Source organism: Macaca nemestrina, chromosome 9 (assembly GCF_043159975.1).
Source record: "Macaca nemestrina isolate mMacNem1 chromosome 9, mMacNem.hap1, whole genome shotgun sequence".
Taxonomy (NCBI): domain Eukaryota; kingdom Metazoa; phylum Chordata; class Mammalia; order Primates; family Cercopithecidae; genus Macaca; species Macaca nemestrina.
In genome coordinates, this window is record NC_092133.1 from 275,026 (window position 1) to 294,177 (window position 19,152).

The window sequence follows — 19,152 nt, forward strand, 5'->3', positions numbered from 1 at the left end:
ACCCCAAAGGACCCAGACCTAAGACCCCGATGGATGCTGACCCAGACCCCAACAGACACTGAACCAGACCCCAAAAGACACTGACCCAGACACCTATAGACCCCGACCCAGACCTCGACAGACGCTGACCCAGACCCTGATGGACGCTGACCCAGGCCCCGACAGACGCTGACCCAGGCCCCGACAGACGCTGACCCAGACCCCGATGAACCCTGACCCAGGCCCCGACAGACGCTGACCCAGACCCTGATGAACCCTGACCCAGGCCCCGACAGACGCTGACCCAGACCCCGATGAACCCTGACCCAGGCCCCGACAGACGCTGACCCAGACCCCGATGAACCCTGACCCAGGCCCCGACGGATGCTGACCCAGACCCTGATGAACCCTGACCCAGGCCCCGACGGATGCTGACCCGGGCCCCGATGGACGCTGACCTAGACCCTGATGGACGCTGACCCAGGCACTCACGAACCCCGTCCCAGGCACTGGGGGTCCCCACAGGGATTCACACCTGGTGCCCCACCCTTAGGCCCCTCCCTGCATCCCTCCCTAACCGGCCCCCAGACCGTAGCACAAGGAGCCCATGGAGAGGCTGAGCCACTCTCCAGGCAAATATCCTTCAATCCCACTGCACGGCGGGCCTCTGTGGACAGCCAGGCTCGGAGACGGGACGAGGCTGCCATGCTGAACACAGCCCAGCTTGCAGGGCCGACGGGAGCGACAGCCTTGGCCTCCCGGAGGAATCTGTCCTCTGCTCCTCCTAAGAGGCTGTGAGGACAGGGAGGGCGGCAGACCAGGTGCAGGAGCCTCCAGTTCCCGGTCGAAGGCAGTGGCTCCGGGCTGGCGGAGCTGTGTGATGCCATGTGTCTATGGTGACCTTCAAGTGTCACAGGGACCCACAGCTGGGAGCCGCAGATGCAGCCTGCATGTAGGTCAGAACCATGTGGATCTGCAACAACTGCTTCAGTAATGACTGTCGATCCTGCTGGCAAGGTGGTAAAAACCGAGGACGTTCATCCTGTGCAGTGGACACTCGGGAGTCCTGAGCTTCACTCTCGGGACCGAAGTAGAAACACACAGAGGCTGAGGCTGAGGCGCCGTTCCACACTCAGGTATTGGCCCGGACGTCTGGAGGGGCCTCGTGCTGACTGAAAGCCTGCAGGCCGTGGGGCCCCTGCACGCAGGGCTCACAGGCATAGACACACAGACACACGGGTACAGGGACAGATGCCAGGGCCGTCCAAGCCCAGGGTGGCCCGGCTGCCCCGGGGTGGTGCATGGCCTGGGGGTGTCTGGGATGCCTTTGTCTACAGGAGACACAGAGCAGGAGCAGAGGGAGGAAACAGCCAGGTGCTCTGAAAGCAAGATGCCGGTGGGGTGAAGGTAGGGATTTTCAGAAGGTGGCAAAGCCAGCCATGACCCCAGTAGAACTCTGAAGACAGTGAGCCAGGGAAAGCCAGGGGGGCCTGGACTTGGACACACCCGGACCTCCTCTGTGAACCAGGGGCGGCTTTGGGGGGTCCCAGACTTGGACACACCCAGACCTCTGAGAGCTCAGGGGAAGCCAGGGGGTCCTGGGCTTGGACACACCCTGACCTCTGAGAGCTCAGGGGAAGCCAGGGGGTCCTGGATTTGGACTCACCCAGACCTCTGAGAGCTCAGGGGAAGCCAAGGGGTCCTGGGCTTGGACACACCCTGACCTCTGAGAGCTCGGGGAAGCCAGGGGGTCCTGGATTTGGACTCACCCAGACCTCTGAGAGCTCAGGGGAAGCCAGGGGGTCCTGGATTTGGACTCACCCAGACCTCTGAGAGCTCAGGGGAAGCTGTGGTGGTCCTGGGCTTGGACACACCCAGACCTCTGAGAGCTCAGGGGAAGCCAGGGGGTCCTGGATTTGGACTCACCCAGACCTCTGAGAGCAGACGGACAGACATCAGGGAATCGCCTGAAGGCCCCTGCACTGAACAGAGAGACCCCAGCCCCACCAGGTCCCTAGATGGTGGACAACAGCCACCGTCTCCTCCAGGCAGGACCCCAGACGACATTCCTCTAAGGAATCTGCGTGATGTTGGCAGGCGAGGGCGGGGCTTCCCCAGCGAGATGACTCTGCCGGGGCCTGGTCAGCATTTTGGATCTCTCCAGTGTGGGCTGAGAGCCAAGGGTCACCGGACATCAGACGAGAGCCCCTAACAGGGGAGACAGACAGAGGCTGAGAGACTGAGAAGAGGCTGCAGGACACGGAGACAGAGGGCAGTGAAATCCGTGAATATCCTCACGGACAGCAGAACATGTAGTTTGCACCCTTGAAACGATAGAACACTACAAGAAAAGAAAAGAAAGACAGTCAGAGAAAGAAAAGACAGATAACTCACACATTGGAAACAGGATGCCAGAAATAAACTCAAGAAGGACTGGAAGAAATCACTCAACAAGTTAAACCAAAATGTGGTATGGAAAATGGAGACTAAGTATGTTTTACAATTAGCCCAGTAGATCCAATATCTAAGCAGGAGAGAGTTCCACACGTCCAGAGAAAACAACTTAGTAATTCAGAGCCTCCCTTTCCAGGAGGACAACAGGATGAGTCTAATCTTCTCAAAAGCAGCCAGGGGTAGACGTGAGCGAGGAGCTGCCGGGCTGCGGGCAGGAACCCACGGGCACCAATGAGGCAAGCCCAGCACTCGGGCCCCGTGCCAGCCCCTCCAGCCCAGGTCCTCCCAACACAGTGGCCCTGGAAACTCACATCTATGCCCCCGAGGAACGAGGATGAACCCGACAAGCCCCAGCCCCTGTGACCATGACAACCCTGAACCTTCAGGTGGAGCATCAAGTGTAGACTGAATTGAGCTACATGGTTCTGGACAACCACCCCCACCATGTGTCTGGAAGAAGTAAAAACAAGCAAAGATACTCAAGGAAGGCTGCATCAAAGCAAGCTCTAATCAGTCTCTAATCACAGTGCTCAGCACACAGCGGAACATAATCAGGCCTAGAGACAGGGAAACGCAGGCATCGGACACCACAGACAGACTCAAAACCACTGCACTTACAAGATCCAAGGAGGCAGGACAAGCAACAAGTCAGAAGGGTATGGAAGGCATGAATGGCGCGGCCACCTTGGCCTAACTGATGTTTACAGAACACTCCATCCAAAAACAGCAGGGTGCGCATTCTTTTCAAGCACACACAGAACATTTACCCAATAAACCCATATTCTAGGCCAAGAAATTGTCTCAAACTTAAAAGAATTGAAAGTAATACATACTAATTTGTAGGGACCAGCCCTACAGGGTCTGTGGGCTTTTCTCCTCGTGTGCAGAGACAAGAGATCATAGAAATAAAGACACAAGACAAAGAGATAGAAGGAAAAGCAGCCGAGCCCAGGGGACCACTACCACCAAGACGTGGAGACCAGTAGTGGCCCGGAATGCCAGGCTGCCCTGTTATTTACTGGATACAAGGCAAAGGGGGCAGGGTAAGGACTGTGCATCATCTCCAATTGTTGATAAGGTCACGTGAGTCACGTGTCCACCAGACAGTGGGCCCTTCCCTGTTTGGCAGCTGAGGCAGAGAGACAGAGAGAGGACAGCTTATGCCATTATTTCTTCTATACATTTCAAAGACTTTTAGTACTTTCACTAATTCTGCTACTGCTATCTAGAAGGCAGAGCCAGGTGTACAGGGCAGAACATGAAAGTCAAACAGGAGCGTGACTGCTGAAGCACAGCATCACAGGGAGACGTTCAGGCCTCTGGATGGCTGTGGGCGGGCCTGAGTCAGGCCTTCCACAAGAGGTGGTGGAGCAGAGTCTTCTCTAACTTCCCCGGGGAAAGGGAGACTCCCTTTCCCGGTCAGCTAAGTAACAGGTGCCTTCCCAGGCACTGACGCTACGGCTAGACCAAGGTCAGCTAAGTAACGGGTGCCTTCCCAGGTGCTGGCGTTACCGCTAGACCAAGGAGCCCTCTAGTGGCCCTGCCCGGGCATAACAGAGGGGTCACACTCTTGTCTTCTGGTCACTTCTCAACGTGCCCCTTCAGCTCCGTCTCTGTATGGCCAGGTTTTTCCAAGGTTATAATTGTAGAGCAAGGATTATTATAATACTGGAATAAAGCGTAATTGCTACAAACTAATGATTAACAATATTCATATGTCATTATACCTATAATCTATTTCTAGTACAACTATTCGTATTTTATGTATTTTCTTTATTATACTGGAACAGCTTGTGCCCTCAGTCTCTTGCCTCGGCGCCTGGGTGGCTTGCCGCCCACATTAATAAAAATAGAAATCAACAGAAGAAAAAGATATATGGGAAATATTTTGATATTTGGGAAAAATACAGTTCTAAATAACCCATTAGTCAAAGAAGAAATCAAAAGAGAAGTTAGTAAATGTTTTGAAATGAAAATAAACACAATATATCAAAAGAATTACTGGAGTTTACTAATGTAGTACTTAGAGGAAAATGTATAGCACCAAACACGTATAAGAAGAAAGGTCTTAAACCAGTTACCTCAGTTTCCACCCTAAGAAACTAGAAATATAATAACAAATTAAGCAGAAAATGATTAAAATAAATATTAAAGATCAGTGCAGAAATCAATAAAATAGAAAACAAAAATAGCAATAGAGAAAATCAATGAAAACAAAAGCTGGTTCTTAGAAAATATCAATGAAATTGGGGCCAGGTGTAGTGGCTCATGCCTGTAATCCCAGCACGTTCGGAGGCCAAGGTGGGCAGATCACCTAAGATTAGGAGGTCGAGACCAGCCTGGCCAACATGGTGAAACTCCATCTCTACTAAAAATACAAAAATGAGCTGGCTGTGGTGGCAGGCACCTGTAATCCCAGCTACTTGGGAGGCTGAGGCAGGAGAATTGCTTGAACCTGGGAGGCAGAGGTGGCAGTGAGCCGAGACTGCACCACTGCACTCCAGCCTGGAAGACAGGGCAAGACTCCATCTCAAGAAAACAACAGCAACAACAACAACAAACCATCTGATTAGAGATTGCAGAAGGAAACATAAATTAAAGGCACAGCAATAGAAACTACCAAAAAACAAAACAGAGAGAGGAGAGAATAATGTTTTAAGTGAAACAGTATCAGTGACAACTGTTGGACAACTCCAAGCAGATTAATATACATGTAACTGAATCAACAAAGAAGAGAGAGCAAAGGTATTTGAAAAACTAATGACCAGGCCGGGCGTGGTGGCTCAAGCCTGTAATCCCAGCACTTTGGGAGGCCGAGATGGGTGGATCACAAGGTCAGGAGATCGAGACCATCCTGGCTAACACGGTGAAACCCCGTCTCTACTAAAAAAATACAAAAAACTAGCCAGGTGAGGTGGCGGGCGCCTGTAGTCCCAGCTACTCGGGAGGCTGAGGCAGGAGAATGTCGTAAACCCAGGAGGCGGAGCTTGCAGTGAGCTGAGATCCGGCCACTGCACTCCAGCCTGGGCGACAGAGCGAGACTCCGTCTCAAAAAAAACAAGAAAAACTAATAACCAACATTTTTCTAACTTTGATGGAAATTACAAACTCCTAAGTCCAAGTTGTTCAATGAATCTCAAGATAAGAAACATAAAGAAAACTACACCAAAGCACATCATAATTAAATTGCTCAGTACCAGTGATAAAGGGAAAATCTTAAAAGTAGCCAGAGGAACAAAAATAAATGTGACCACAGATCTCTCAAGAGAAGTAATGCAAGCAAGAAAACAGTGGAGCCACATCTTTTAAAGACTGTAAGAAAAAAAAAAAAAAAAACTGTCAGTCTAGAATTCTGTACACAGGAAAAAGTTTTTTTTTTTTTTTTTTTTTTTTTTTTTGAGACAGACTCACTCTGTCACCAAGGCTGGAGTGCAGTGGCAAGATTTCGGCTCACTGCAACCTCTGCCTCACGGATTCAAGAAATTTCCTGCCTGGCTAGTTTTTTGTATTTTTAGTAGAGACAGGGTTTCACCATGCTGGCCAGGCTGGTCTCAAATTCTAGACCTCAGATGATCCACCCGCCTCATCCTCCCAAAGTGCTGGGATTAGAGGCATGATCCACCATGCCAGGTCAAAAATACGTTTCAAAAACAAAAGGTAAATAGAGACATTTTCATACCTACAAAAGATGAAGGAATATATCACGAGCAGACCAGCATTACAAAAAAATATTTAGAGAATTCCTCCAGGTAAAAGGCAAATGATGGAAATATGGATCTATAAAAAGAAATAAAGAGCACAGTGAATGCCAATATGAATAAACACACCACACTTTTCCTTATTATTTAAAAGATAAGTATCTGTATAAACAAAAATAATAACAATTTATTGTGGAATTTATAATACATGAACATAAAATGCATGACCACAGTAGCACAAAGGCCAGTAGGAGAGAAATGGAAGTACACTATTGTATAGCTTGTATAATATACATGAAGAAATAACATATCACTTGAAGGTAGATGACGGTAAGTTAAAGGAATACACTAACCCTAAAACAACCACTAAAGTAACAAAAGGAGTTACAGGTCATAGTCAGCAAAGGAGATAAAATGTGATCATAAAAAGGGAAGAAAAACATGACAAAGGCAACAAAAATCAGACAGGATAAACAGTAAACAAATAGTAAGGTGGTAGATGTAAGCGTAATCATATTAATAATCACATTAAATGTAAATAGTTAAATACCCCAAATAAAAGCCAGAGATTATCAGATTGAATAAAAATGCAAGACGTAACTATATGCTGCCTACAAAAAGCACAATTTAAAAAGAAAGACACAGGTAAGTTTAAAGTAAAATAATGGTAAAAGATATATCGTGCACTATTTAAAGAAAGCTGGAGTTAATAACAGACAAAGTAGATTTTAGAATAACAAATATTACCAGTGATAAAGGAAATCATTTCATAACTATTAAGGGGTTAATGCTTTAGAGGGACAAAATCATCCTAAAGAGGTTTGCACCTAGTAACAACCTGAAAATACATGAAGCAAAAACAATATAACATCAAGGAAAAATAGACAAATCCACAATTAGAACCACAGATTTCAATAAAGATTGAACATCACTATTAACCAGCTTCCCTGATTGACATCTCCAAGATGTGCCATCCAACGACAGAAAATGCACATTCTTTTGGGAGAACACAGATCAATCACCAATGGAGACCCATATTCTAGGCCATAAAATAAATCTCAAATTTAAAACAAAGTATGTTCTCTAATCTCAATGGAATTAAAATAGAAGTGAACAACAGTGATATGTCTCCAGAAAATCTCTGAACATTTGGAAACTAAATAACACATTTCCAGATAATCTGGAGACTATATAATAATGGAACAAACACTCAAACTCTGGATATGCCTCAAAAACATTGCGCTGAGCAGAAACTGGAGTTGAAAGAGAGGACATTGTGTGTTCCACTTATATTACATTCTAGAATGAACGAAACCTATGAAGAAAAGAATCTCAGCAGTGGTTGCCTCAAGGTCGAGAGTCAGGGATTAACTGGGAAAGGGTATGCAGGATGTCTGTGGGGTGACAGAAGTTGGCATCCTGATGCGTCTGGTTTCCAGGCACACACACATTTATCAAAACCCATCACCTCAACACTAAGCACATTACTGTGTAAACTTTGCCTCCACAAAGAAATTTAGACAGGGCTAAAGAATCCCTACAAATCAATTACTAAAAGATGACACCATTGGAAAAGACACACAGAAGCAGAAACACGCATTGATACCAAACCTGTGGGACAAGCAAGAACATGAGTCACCAACACAATGAGACGCTGCTTCTTACCCACTGAAGTGGCCAAGACTGAGAATTCCACGACACCACCTGCTGGAGAGGGTGGGAGATCCACAGGAGCTGTGAAGCCACATAGGGAAAAGAATTTGGTATTTTCTTAGGAAGTTTTGAGTAAAGTTTGACCTCAGCACTCCCATTCTTACGGGTGGATTACAAGAGAAATATTCACACACGACAACCAGGAACCTGGCACAGGAACGTCACCCAGTGCCATTCGCAATGACAGAGGACTGGGGATCGTTCCAGGTGTCGGTGAACAAAGAATGTGTTATGACTTGGGGTGTAGTCACACCGCGGAATATTACACAGGTGTCCAAGTGAGCGGAGTGCAGCTGCTGAGAAGAGGGTGAGCCTTGACACCAAAGAGCAAGACCTAGAGGACAGCGCACAGCCCAGCGCTCTGGGTTATGAAGCTTGAATCCCAGCAAAGCTCCGCCTGTATTTCAGGTCATCAACGTGCTTTCAAGAAAGCCGCCAGAGAATCCCAAGGAATGGTACCTCTGAGAGTGGGAGAGGGGAGGAGCTAAGCTCATCGCTTGGTAATTGTCAATGTCCTGTGCTGAGGGATGTTTATGTGCTCTTTGTATTATTTTATAAATAGATGAATAAATGCCATGCATCGAAAAAGAAAGAAAATGAAATGGGTGTTCCGAAGGCAGCTGCTGGGTAGCATTCAGCAGCCCCCAACCTCAAGGGAAGGGCCTTGAGTCTGCGACCTGTCCCGGGTTGGCGTCCCCAGGGTCAGGTCACCGGGACGGAGGGTTGCGTGGAAAGCCCTATTTGCCACTGAGCAGAGTGTGGGGAGGCCTCCCAGCTCGGCGGGTCCCTCCATGGGCCTGCAGAGCACCTTACAAATCGCTCTGGGAGTCCCACCAGAGCGCCCGGCTCAACAGCTCCAGGCCTCTTTTTGTTCATGGCTCTCAACTCCAGCCAGAAGCTCTGCGGCCCCGACATCCTCAACCACTTCTGTGATATCTCACCCCCACTGTGGCTGTCTTGCTCCAGCACCATCGCCATAGAAATGCTGGTCTCTGAGGCAGCCCGGGTGATCCTCGTGGCCTCCCTGCAGGCAACCACGGTGTCCTACGCCCACATCCTGGCCAGGTCGCTGAGGATTCCAGGAAGGCCCAGCAGCCAAAGGCCTTCCCCACCCATGCCTCCCACCTGGGGTGGCAGCTCCTCTGACCTCATCAAGCTGGTGTTGAGGAGAGAAGCCATTTCTCTTACTGTCTCTGAAGAGGAGGAAGTAAAAGTTGAAAAACAACAGGAATGAAGTCAGTGGCGAGACCAGCCAGTGCCACTGATGACCAGGCCTGAGGTTAAAAGATTAACCCCCCACTCTAACCACATGTGCTCTCAATCTATCACGACCCTTTCACGTGGAACCCCTTAGAGCTGTAAGCCCTTAAAAGGGCCAGGAACTCTATCTTCGGGGAGCTCAGCTTTTAAGACACGAGTCTGCCGATGCTTCCGGCCAAATAAAAAAACCTCTTCCTTCTTTAATCCGGTGTCTGAGGAGTTTTGTCTGTGGCTCATCCTGCTACAGTGTCGGGGGTCTACTTGGTTGGGATCCTCTGCTCAAACCCATCATCTGCCTGGGGAACTGCAGGGAGGCCCTGGCCAAACTCCTCCAGGCCCTGCGCCTTTAGAGCACCAGCTGCAGCTCCTCCTCCTTCCCTGTGCTCACAGACACTGGTGACCCCCCAAGGCCGCCACAGCCCTCTCCCACCAGGGCAGTCAGCAAGCCCCACCCTCGCCCATATCACCCAGAGTCAGAGTTGCCAAGAGCACAGAGCAGCCATAGGCAAGCATCTCCATGAGAAGGGGAGGGGCAGAGATGCCAGACCTGGGCCTCAGCACTGCCAGAACAGTGCCTCGCCATGGCAGCCGGGAGCCTCCGGCCCAGGAGAAGCTGGGCCTGGAGCTCACAGGAAGCCCCCTCTCACGGACCTGACCCTCTCAGATGAACAGCTGCTGTGGAGGCCAGCCACTCAGCCCGGTCCTCCGGGCCCACAGGGAAGTCTCCTTGCCATGAGGTCCCAGCTCCTCAGAGCAGAACCTGAGGCCAGGTCAGCAAAGGGCTCCGGCACATCCAGGTAGCACCACCAAACACATAGGTGCCCCCTTTCCTCAGAAACAAGAACGTCATTTTGTGTCCATTTATTGAAAATTTGATGGGTCTAATGAATAGATGACGTGCCCTTACCAGGTTTCTGTGCCTTTTCTCTCTGGTGCTTGAAGGCAGAAACTAAGTTGACCGAGCACGTCTCTTACTATTGGGCTGCAGCACCTGGTTGTGGGGAGGTATCCCTCGCTTGATTTCACGGTTTTTCCATGCTCCCATCCCACCTCCCTCATCACAGCCACCCAGTGTGATGCATTCAGCACGTGTACTTGGAGAGCGAGGTACTCAACAGATGCATGATGTTGTGTGTGAGTTTTAAATTTATGTCAATGAGTTTTCACTGTAAATCTTTTTTCTTACTATTTTTGTTTTGTATATGTTGAGGTTATGTCATGAAATGCATACAGATTTAGAAATGTTTTGGAAACATTTAACCTTGGAAAATTTAACCTTTCATTACTAAGAAGCATTACTCTTTGTCCCTAATAATGCTCAACCTTTAAGTCATAAACCTTACCTCAACTTTTAAGTCATAAAGTCTACTTTGGCATTAATATAGCTACACTGGCTTCCTTTTAGTTAGTATTTGCATGGTATCTATTTTTTATCCATGCCAATTATTAATCTGCTGCCTCTTAGCTTCTAACCACCATTCACAGTCAGCTCTGTGACACTGGAACATGGACTTGACAAACTGCATTTCTGCTTTGCCACCCACTCCCTCTTTCTGTTGAGACGTCAGCTGCCAGTCTTACTTTTACTCTTTTGCAAGTAACTTGAGTTTCCCCTGCTTCTAGAAGTTGTTTGGTTTACAGCTGTCTTACCTAGGTATGCTTCATTTTGTATTTATTGCACTTGGAGTTTTTAATGCTTCTAGAATTCATGATTTAATTTCTTTCATCAGTTTTTGGAAATTATTGGTGATTACTTCTTTGAATATTACCTCTACCTCATTCTTCCTCTTCTTCCATTGGTTCTAATATTACATGGCACATCAGGCCTTTTTATAGTGTACCCTCTGCCTCCTAACATCCTATTCTGCATGCTCTTTTTTTTTTTTTTCTGGATTATTTTCTGATCTTCCAGATTACTAATTCTCTCTCTAGCCATGTCTAATCTTCTGTGTTTCAAAATGTATTTTTTTATTCTAGACTTTCCTTTTTGTCATTTTAGTTTCCCATTCTCTACCAAAATTCTCAATCTTGTTTTATTCTGTAGACATGGACCGGTTCCTACACAAGTTTCTTAATGGTATCCTTGTTCTCGTGTTGGTCTCTGTGTAATCCTTGCCAAGACTGGGTTGTTTTATAACGATGGCTTTCTACAATGTCTGAATATGACATGGTGATTTGCTCTTCTTTGATCTTCTTTTTCAAAATTATTTTATTAATAGCTATTTTAGGCCTTTATTTTTCCATACAGACTTTAGAAACGTTTGGGTTCTGTGCTATTTTGTTACTACCATAACAAAGCGCCACAGACAGGGTGGTTTAAACAACAGAAATTTGTTTTCTCAGTTTGGCAGGGTTGGTTTCTTCTGCAGCCTCTCTTCTTAGCTTGTAGACACTGTCTTCTCCCTGTCTTCACAGGGCTGTGCCTCAATTGGTGTCTGGGTCCTAAGCTCCTCTTGTTAAGGACATCAAGCTCACCTCACCTCATTTAACTTTAGTCACCTCTTTAAGGTCCTATTTCCAAATGCAGGTACTAGGGGTTGGGACTTCAATGCATGAATTTGAGGGAGACACAGTTCAGCTTATAACAGAGCCTTTTAAAAATTATGCCAAGATTTTGATTGTAATTTCACTAAATTTATGGCTCAATTTGTGGTGAACTGTCACCTTTGCAATATCCTGTTCATGCTCCATTTATGCAGATTTTCTTTTATATTCTTTAATAACTTTTTGATGTTCTCCATAAAGGTCTTTTACATTGTGGACTGTGGTGAATGGCTTTTTTTTTTCTCTCTCTCTCTTCCAGAGGAGTCGTCTTTCTCTGCTGCCTAGGCTGGAGAGCAGTGGCACAATCTCAGCTCACTGAACCTCCACCTCCAGGGTTCAAGTGATTCTCGTGCCTCAGCCTCCCATGTAGCTGGGACTACAGGCACATGCTACCACGACTGGCTAATTTTTGTATTTTTAGTAGAGATGAGGTTTCACCATGTTGGCCTGTCTGGTCTCAAACTCCTGGCCTCAGGTGACCTGCCTGACTTGGCCTCCCAAAGTGCTAGGATTACAGGCATGAGCCATCATGCCAGGCTATCAGTGGCTTTTTATCTTATATTTTCTAAAGCTATTTTTTGTTCTGGTAGAGAAATTCTACCATTTTAAGTCTAAGTTACACATCTGGCTGCAAGTCTAGGGAGTACCTACTTAAAACAGGGGCGAGAGGTGAGACACCAGCAGCGCAGAGCAGCACCCTGTGTGCCGGGGACGACCCTGCCCTCCACCCGCCTGGCTGCTGACCCAGCATCCTGGGGGCTTCCAATGGCAGGAGCCACCCTCAGTCCAGTCCCACTCCCAGCAGGAAAAAGGGGGAAAGGACAAGAGCACACAGGTTCTGAACAGCCCCTCGCCTTAGGGGGGACAAAGGCTCTCCCAGGAGCCCCCGGCACCCTCAGTTGCAAATTTCACCAGCTATGCCTATGTCCTGTGGCCTCTGCCAGCTGCAGCACTTGTGATAGAATCGGGCCTCAGGGCTGCAGCTGCAGGAGCCACCGTGCCTTCTATGGTAGAATCAGGCCTCAGGGCTGCAGCTGCAGGAGCCACTGTGCCTTCTATGGTAGAATCAGGCCTCAGGGCTGCAGCTGCAGGAGCCACCGTGCCTTCAACATGCTGTGTTCTTCCTGGTGGCAGCTCTGCCAATGCTGTGTTAAACAGAAGTGGTGAAAGTAGGCAATCTTTTCATTGGTTCGTATTTTTTAAAATACATTTAAAAGCTCTCCACTACATATGTCTTCTGAGATTAGCCTTTGTCAAGGAAAAAATTTCACTTCTATGACGAGTTTTCTCAACATGTTTCACCACAAACGAATGTTAATTGAAATCAAATGCTTTGTCTTCCTCTGTAGAAAACCGTATTTTTCACCTTTGGTCCACTAATAGGTAAAGCACATTGACATATCTTACGATGTAAAACCACCCTGAACCTGATGGATCATGGTGATTTGTTCTGATGCGCTGCTCGATGCATTTTGCTACTGCTTTATTTAAAACTTTCATGTGTCTACTCAAACATAACACAGCCTAAATGTTTCTCTTGTGCTTCTCTTATACACCCTAAGATACATCCTATACATCTTAAGATAGAAGGCTTCCGGAATCATAAATCAGCTGGAGCACCGCCTCCCCCTTCCTTTCCCATTCTGTGCTCTCAGCCTTGGAACAACTGTCAGATGTTAGAGCCCAAAACAGATCCCCTGGGTCTATCTCCTTTTCTTTCATATTTGCTGCCTTTTTGCCAGAAAGATTTCCTTAAATGTACAATTCCATCCTTCTGGGTTTTTTTTTTTTTTTTGGCAATAATTTTTTTAATTTTAAAAGTGCCTTTTTTGTCTTATTCCATCTTCACAGTTTCCTGTTCTTATTATATAAATATATGTCCCCAGTCTGAGTCTATGGATTGGAGTATGTTTTTTTTTTTTATTTTCCTCTGAGTCATTCAAATTTCTCAATCCATTTATTTTCTGTTTCTTTGCTTGGTCTTTCTTTTATGTGATGCAGCTCTCCTTGAATGTCTGATACTTTTCATCCTTCAATGAAGCCAATGGGTGACAGGAAGACGTGCTTCCATGAAAGGCAGTGTTTCGCTCCAGAACCTCAGCTCCTGCCCCTGGATCCAGACCCGCAGCATCCCCAGGACCCCTTCTCCCCTCTGGGTCCTGCCCCCACCTCGCTGGCTCCCATCGCAGATTCCCCATGAGACTCCACACTTGGCCTCTCACACAGAGCCTAGGGGTGAGGCGCCCCTCCCAGCCTCTCAGCTGGCAGTCCTGGGCCTGTGCTGGGAAACATCCCCTCCCGCCCACAGCCAGAGGAGCCGCATCACTGTCTTGAGTGGTCACACATCCGCTCCCAGGGCCAGGGGAGGGAACAGTCACAGACTTTCCCCATGAGCCAAAAATAAGCGAGGTCTGGCTGTGGCGCTGTCCACTGCCGGCTCCAGCACCAGCGGTTGCCCAAGAACCCCCTTGACTCCTTAGAGTAAGCAGCTCACTGCTGGCTGTTCTTTGTGTGACCGGAAAGGGGGACTTGACCAGAGTGTGCAGACCTATGATGACCCCCATTTCCACCTCCACATCCCACATCCCCTCCTGCCTGATGGGCAGCACCCCCGGTCCGGTCTGGAGTCTCCCGGGGCCCTTCCTGTTCTCCTTGTTAATTTATTTTCTGTCTTGGAGGGAAGCTGGGTGGACCTGCTCAGGCGGCCCCCTAGGGCCAGAAGACCTGTTAGTCACTTTCAAATACATGTTCTTTCCAGAGGTTCTAAAAACACTGTTGTCCCTCTCACCCAGAAAGCTAAGCTTCTGTTCAGTCCTTAACGGTAGCTATAAATGAGAAGCACAGCTTGGTTTCCTTCTAATATCCGGCAAGTTAGAAGACAGAAAGTATTTATTTACTTATTCATCACATATTTGCAGGGCAACCCTACACGGGACAGCAGAGGTCCCACGCGGGCGCTGCACCCGGAGCCAGGCTCAGTTGAAACTCACCGGAGGCGCGGCCGCCCTGGGCTGGGAAGACGCCGTGGGCCCAGGTGGCATCAGAACCCACAGGAGGGAGGCAGCTGGCCCAGGAGGGGCCGGGGCAGGCCTTTGGGGATCGCGAGAGTCGACCCCATCCTCCCTGAAACAAGGTCGAAGATTGAGACGGTCCCTGCCCGGCCCCGCAGCTGACAACAAGGGGAGAAGCCGCACCTGCCAGGGTAGGGACCGCGGGGTGGGCTCGGGCCTCCGTGGGGCCGGCACAGGGACCCTCTCCTCTCAGGACCTCGGCCCTCATCCCCGGGCACCGGGACTCACAGGCGGATGGGCCCAGGTGGGGACCAGGGTGTGGAGGGAAAGGAAGCGGGGCGGGTGGAACCGGGCCGGGTGCGGGGGTCGCGGGGGATCGCGGGGAAGGGACCTTGTGATGCAGGAGACGGAGGGGGCTGGTGACGGAGGACGGGAGGCCGCGAGGATGGGGAATGGGGACGTCCTTTTCCCCTCCCACCGGCTCACCGGGGATGCGCCTCCGCGACTGCCCGCCCCAATCCCAGGGCGGAGGCCTCGCGCAAAACCCAGGCGCCTCGGCTCCGCGCTCCGGCTGAGGGTCTGCGCCGCCGCCCGCCCGCTCCTTCCCGCTTGGCTGCGGCCCCTGGGCGGATACTCCGGCGCGCGGTTCCAACCGAGGTCCGTGGCGGGTAAGGCCGGGAGGCTGGGGCGGGTACAGAGCCGGGGAGCGAGGGGCGGCGCAGGCAGGGGATGCCGCTGTCGCCCGGATAGCCGCGTCCGAAGGCGACCCCGCTACTCGACCCCATCCTGTCCCCCGCCAGGTGCTGAATTAGGCAACCGGGGACGGCATGGAGCGCTGGGAGTGCGCGGGAGGGACCGTCCCTGGGGTACGGGCCTGCTGGGGCGGGGTCCGCACGGTGTCAGCAGCCGCTTGACAGCCGCAGCACCTGCAAGGCCCGCACCCAGGCTCTGGCCCCAAAGGTGGGCGCCAGGCCCAGGCACGGCCCGTCCCCGCTCCAGACCCTTATCTGAGCCAGCACTTGGTCCCCGCTACCGCATCCTCCAAACACAACACCCCTGCCCCCATGCTTCCCCCCACCTCGCATCCCAGCAACGCGTGCAGAGCCCAGGAGCATGGCGGCCCTCCCCCAGGCCTGCCCCATACCCCCCGGACCTGGACGCCCCCCGAGGCCTGGACGCTCCCACCACCGGGCTCCATCCCCGCTTCTACGCCCCCAATCCAGGTGCACAACCTTCAGCTGCAGAACCCTCCTGCCCCACCCGCCACTTCCCAGCGCCTCCCCCAGGCCTAAGTCCCTGATGCTAGAGGTTAAACCGCGCCCCCCAGGCCTGCGTGGGCCTCCAAGATGCTGGGGGCACCCTGATCCCACAAAAGCCGAGGGTCCCTCTGCTCTCCAGCCCTGAGGCCTCCGCCCCTGGGGGCCCGATCTCCATGGAAACTGAGGGCCCTTTCCCGCTCTTCCCGCAGGTTTGGCTCCACCAAGATGAACTGGGCACCCGCAACGTGCTGGGCTCTGCTACTGGCGGCCGCGTTCCTCTGCGACAGCGGCGCAGCCAAGGGTGGCCGCGGAGGGGCGCGGGGCAGTGCCCGGGGAGGGGTTCGCGGGGGCGCGCGCGGGACCTCGAGGGTGCGCGTGAGGCCGGCGCCGCGCTACGGTGGCCCTGGCTCCTCCCTGCGCGTGGCTGCGGCAGGGGCGGCGGCTGGGGCGGCGGCGGGAGCAGCCGCGGGCCTGGCGGCGGGCTCGGGCTGGAGAAGGGCCGCGGGACCCGGGGAGCGCGGCCTGGAGGACAACGAGGACGGGGTGCCCGGAGGCAACGGGACCGGCCCCGGCATCTACAGCTACCGGGCGTGGACTTCAGGCGCTGGACCCACGCGCAGCCCTAGTCTCTGTCTCGTGCTGGGCGGCGCCCTTGGCGCCCTGGGGTTGCTGTGGCCCTAGGCCTGGCTGGGCTCGGGGACTACATCTGGCCCCCGGCCCGTGCCGTCCCCAGGATCCCCCGGCCTGGGCTCCCCCTTCCTCCCTTGCCCACGGTCTTGGGCCCCAGCTGGGGCAGGAGCTGCAGGCTGTCCCTGTGAACCCGCCATCCAGTGTCCTGCCCACGCCGCCTCAGCCTCCCACCTCCCACCTCGAGGGGACCATGGATCCTGCCCCAACCCGCTCCAGGATGTTACGGTCCCCCCAATCAGAAAGGCAGCGGCCTGTGGCTCCTGTACCAACCGCCCAGCCACGCTCCAGAGCCGCCCAAAGGGAGGTGCCAAGGCCAGGAACCCAAGCCACCCCGGCTCCCCTCACCTGCCCTGGGGCTGTGGTGACGCATGGGCAGGGAGGCGACCTCAGGCTGGTTCTGCCACTGAGGCCCTGAGGAATCTGGCCCTTCCCAAAAGCAGCAATGAAATGGACCAAAGGACTTAAGGATTTGGGGGGAAGTGAGAGGAAAACGATAGGTGCTAACCACCTGCCCAGAAGAGACGAGTGGATCTCACAGCCCAGGAACATTCCCAAGCAGGACTGTCCCTCCGAGGAACGTCCATCCTGGCTCTGCAGCTGGTGGGAAAACACACCCTGCCCTGGAAGGGCTGCCAGGCCTTGTGCCCCACACCCTCAGGCCGAGATCCGTCAGAGACCCACTTTGCTCCAACAACTTGAAACATGTCACTTTACCCTCCTTAGGACCCATTTTGGGGGAAAAAACCCAACACATTCCAGAGCTTTCCAAATCTTCTGAACTTTAGGTTCACATTCAGGCATCACACAGTTCTGCCTGTACTCAGGGCACGGCAACTGCCAATCCCACTGAAGAGCCCTCCCTGGGCACAGCTCAGGCTGCACAGCACGTGGATTTCCGTGCAGGCAGCCCCTTCCTCGGAAGCAGCTGTTCCAGGCCTCGGAACAGGGCCTCGGTATCGAGGCGTGGTAGATCGGCAGCTGACGGCCTGCTCAGTGGATCAGGAGCTAACTCAGACCATGGAGCAAGCAGGGGCCAGTGGCGGGCCCCGGCGCCCAGCAGGACACCCATGCAAGAGGTTGAGCCCCCAACATCTCCAAGAGCTCTGACCACCCAAGGACAGGAGACACACGGAGTGGCACCGGGCAGCCACAAGGACTTGCCACCAGCACTGGACACACCTGTCTTAAGACCGGCCCTCTGCTCCCCAGCCCTGCCAGCCTGGGGCATCCTCCATGGGCTCAGCACTGAGGGGTCTTGGGTCTACCACGTTCTCTAGCTCTCCGGTCACCCGACTCATCCGAGGTAGGATGGGTTCTCCCTGGCCCCCCGTGGCCTTAGGATCTCACCCTCTCCAGGCCCTGGTGAGAGCCTCGCCGCTGCCAGGCTGCATCCCTCCCGGGCCGGAGCCTCTGGACTCAGTGGACACCAAAGTTGAGACCAGCACCCCCCATGGGCCCTGCCAGCCTCTGCCTTCCCCAGCTGGCCTGGGTGCTGGCCAGGGTGAGGATCTGGAAGCTGTTGGCAGGACTCAACCAAGCACTGCTCTCTAGCTCCGGGGCACTAAGCCACAGGAGGCAGCACCCTGCAGCCTCCCATCCACACTGCCAGCAATGCCCCGGCCCAGTGAGCCCAGACGCTCCCCCACCCCTTCCAGACCAAGCTCAGTGCCACCAAGACCAGCAGGCCAAGGCCAGGCCCTGCCCCAGATCTGCCATTTCCCCAGGAGGCAGGGAGTGGTCTGAGTCTCCTCAAAGCAGGGAGACCCAGCGGAGCCCCCTCGACTTCGCAGATGCCCACCTAGAAGATGGGCTGAGCTGCACCAGACCCTCACACACCACAGCACTGCAAGCTGGCAGAGTGTTCCAGATGTGATGGACACATCGTGATCCGCGTACTCAGTACATTAGTCTCTGACACAGCCAATCTGAACACTTCCGGCCCAGGCGGGCAGGGTTATGGCAGGATGCAGGTGGCACGCGGGGGCTAACTTCAGGCTGATGAGTGTGGGGTACGGGGCAGGAGAGGCAGCCAGCCAGCAAGGAGGGGCCGCTGAGCACCAGGGCCCTGGTGGAGGCTGCTGTGGGAAGGCCAGGCCACCACCGGAAATCGGCCGGAGCTTCTGCACAGGATGTCCCCGGCCCCAGGCCCCGCAGCACTTCAGTCCATATCCCCAGCCCCACTCACCTTCCTTCCTCTTCCCTCTTCTAGGACACAGGCTGTGGACCTTCAGGTGCACTGATAATGGGGCTGGAGGGGCCCCCACACCTCTCAGCCCCACTAATACAGAAACCCACTACCCATGAGCTAGAAGGTGCTCAGCGGCCAGGGGGTCTCCACTGCCTGTAACGGGCGGCCTTCCCGTCTGTGCACAGCGAAGCCATGTGCAGGGCGCCCCCCTCAACTCTGCCCTGGAACATGCCCCAGGGCACGGAGGGGTGAAGCCAGTGCTTGGGCTCTGCTGCTGGGAGTCTTGTTGTGTCTGCGTGCGCCTGTGAGTGTGAAATAAACCTCTCTGCCGGCAGCCAGCCTCTTACTTGCTGTGG

The 19,152-nt window shown here is 52.4% G+C and overlaps 1 protein-coding gene and 1 long non-coding RNA gene across 4 annotated transcripts; one reads left to right on the forward strand and one right to left on the reverse strand.

Annotated features, from left to right (window-relative positions):
• Positions 1 to 14,497: 14,497 nt before the first annotated feature.
• On the reverse strand, positions 14,498 to 15,250 carry LOC139356148 (uncharacterized). 2 transcript variants are annotated; one of them, XR_011607558.1, is made up of 2 exons: positions 15,146 to 15,250; positions 14,498 to 14,771 (listed from the first exon to the last, which is right to left on the reverse strand). It is a non-coding gene; the product is annotated as an uncharacterized lncRNA (long non-coding RNA). The 2 variants fall into 2 exon arrangements; XR_011607557.1 differs by lacking the exon at positions 15,146 to 15,250 and adding an exon at positions 15,051 to 15,135.
• LOC105471275 (shadow of prion protein) lies at positions 15,086 to 19,130 on the forward strand. Of its 2 annotated transcripts, none has more exons than XM_011723652.3 (2): positions 15,086 to 15,316; positions 16,128 to 19,130. In XM_011723652.3, exons 1-2 carry the CDS (start codon positions 15,105 to 15,107, stop codon positions 16,597 to 16,599), a joined length of 684 nt encoding a protein of 227 aa, XP_011721954.2. In that variant the 5' UTR covers positions 15,086 to 15,104; the 3' UTR covers positions 16,600 to 19,130. The 2 variants fall into 2 exon arrangements, with proteins under 2 accessions (XP_011721954.2, XP_070924992.1); XM_071068891.1 differs by having other exon boundaries at positions 15,198 to 15,327.
• Positions 19,131 to 19,152: the final 22 nt, after the last annotated feature.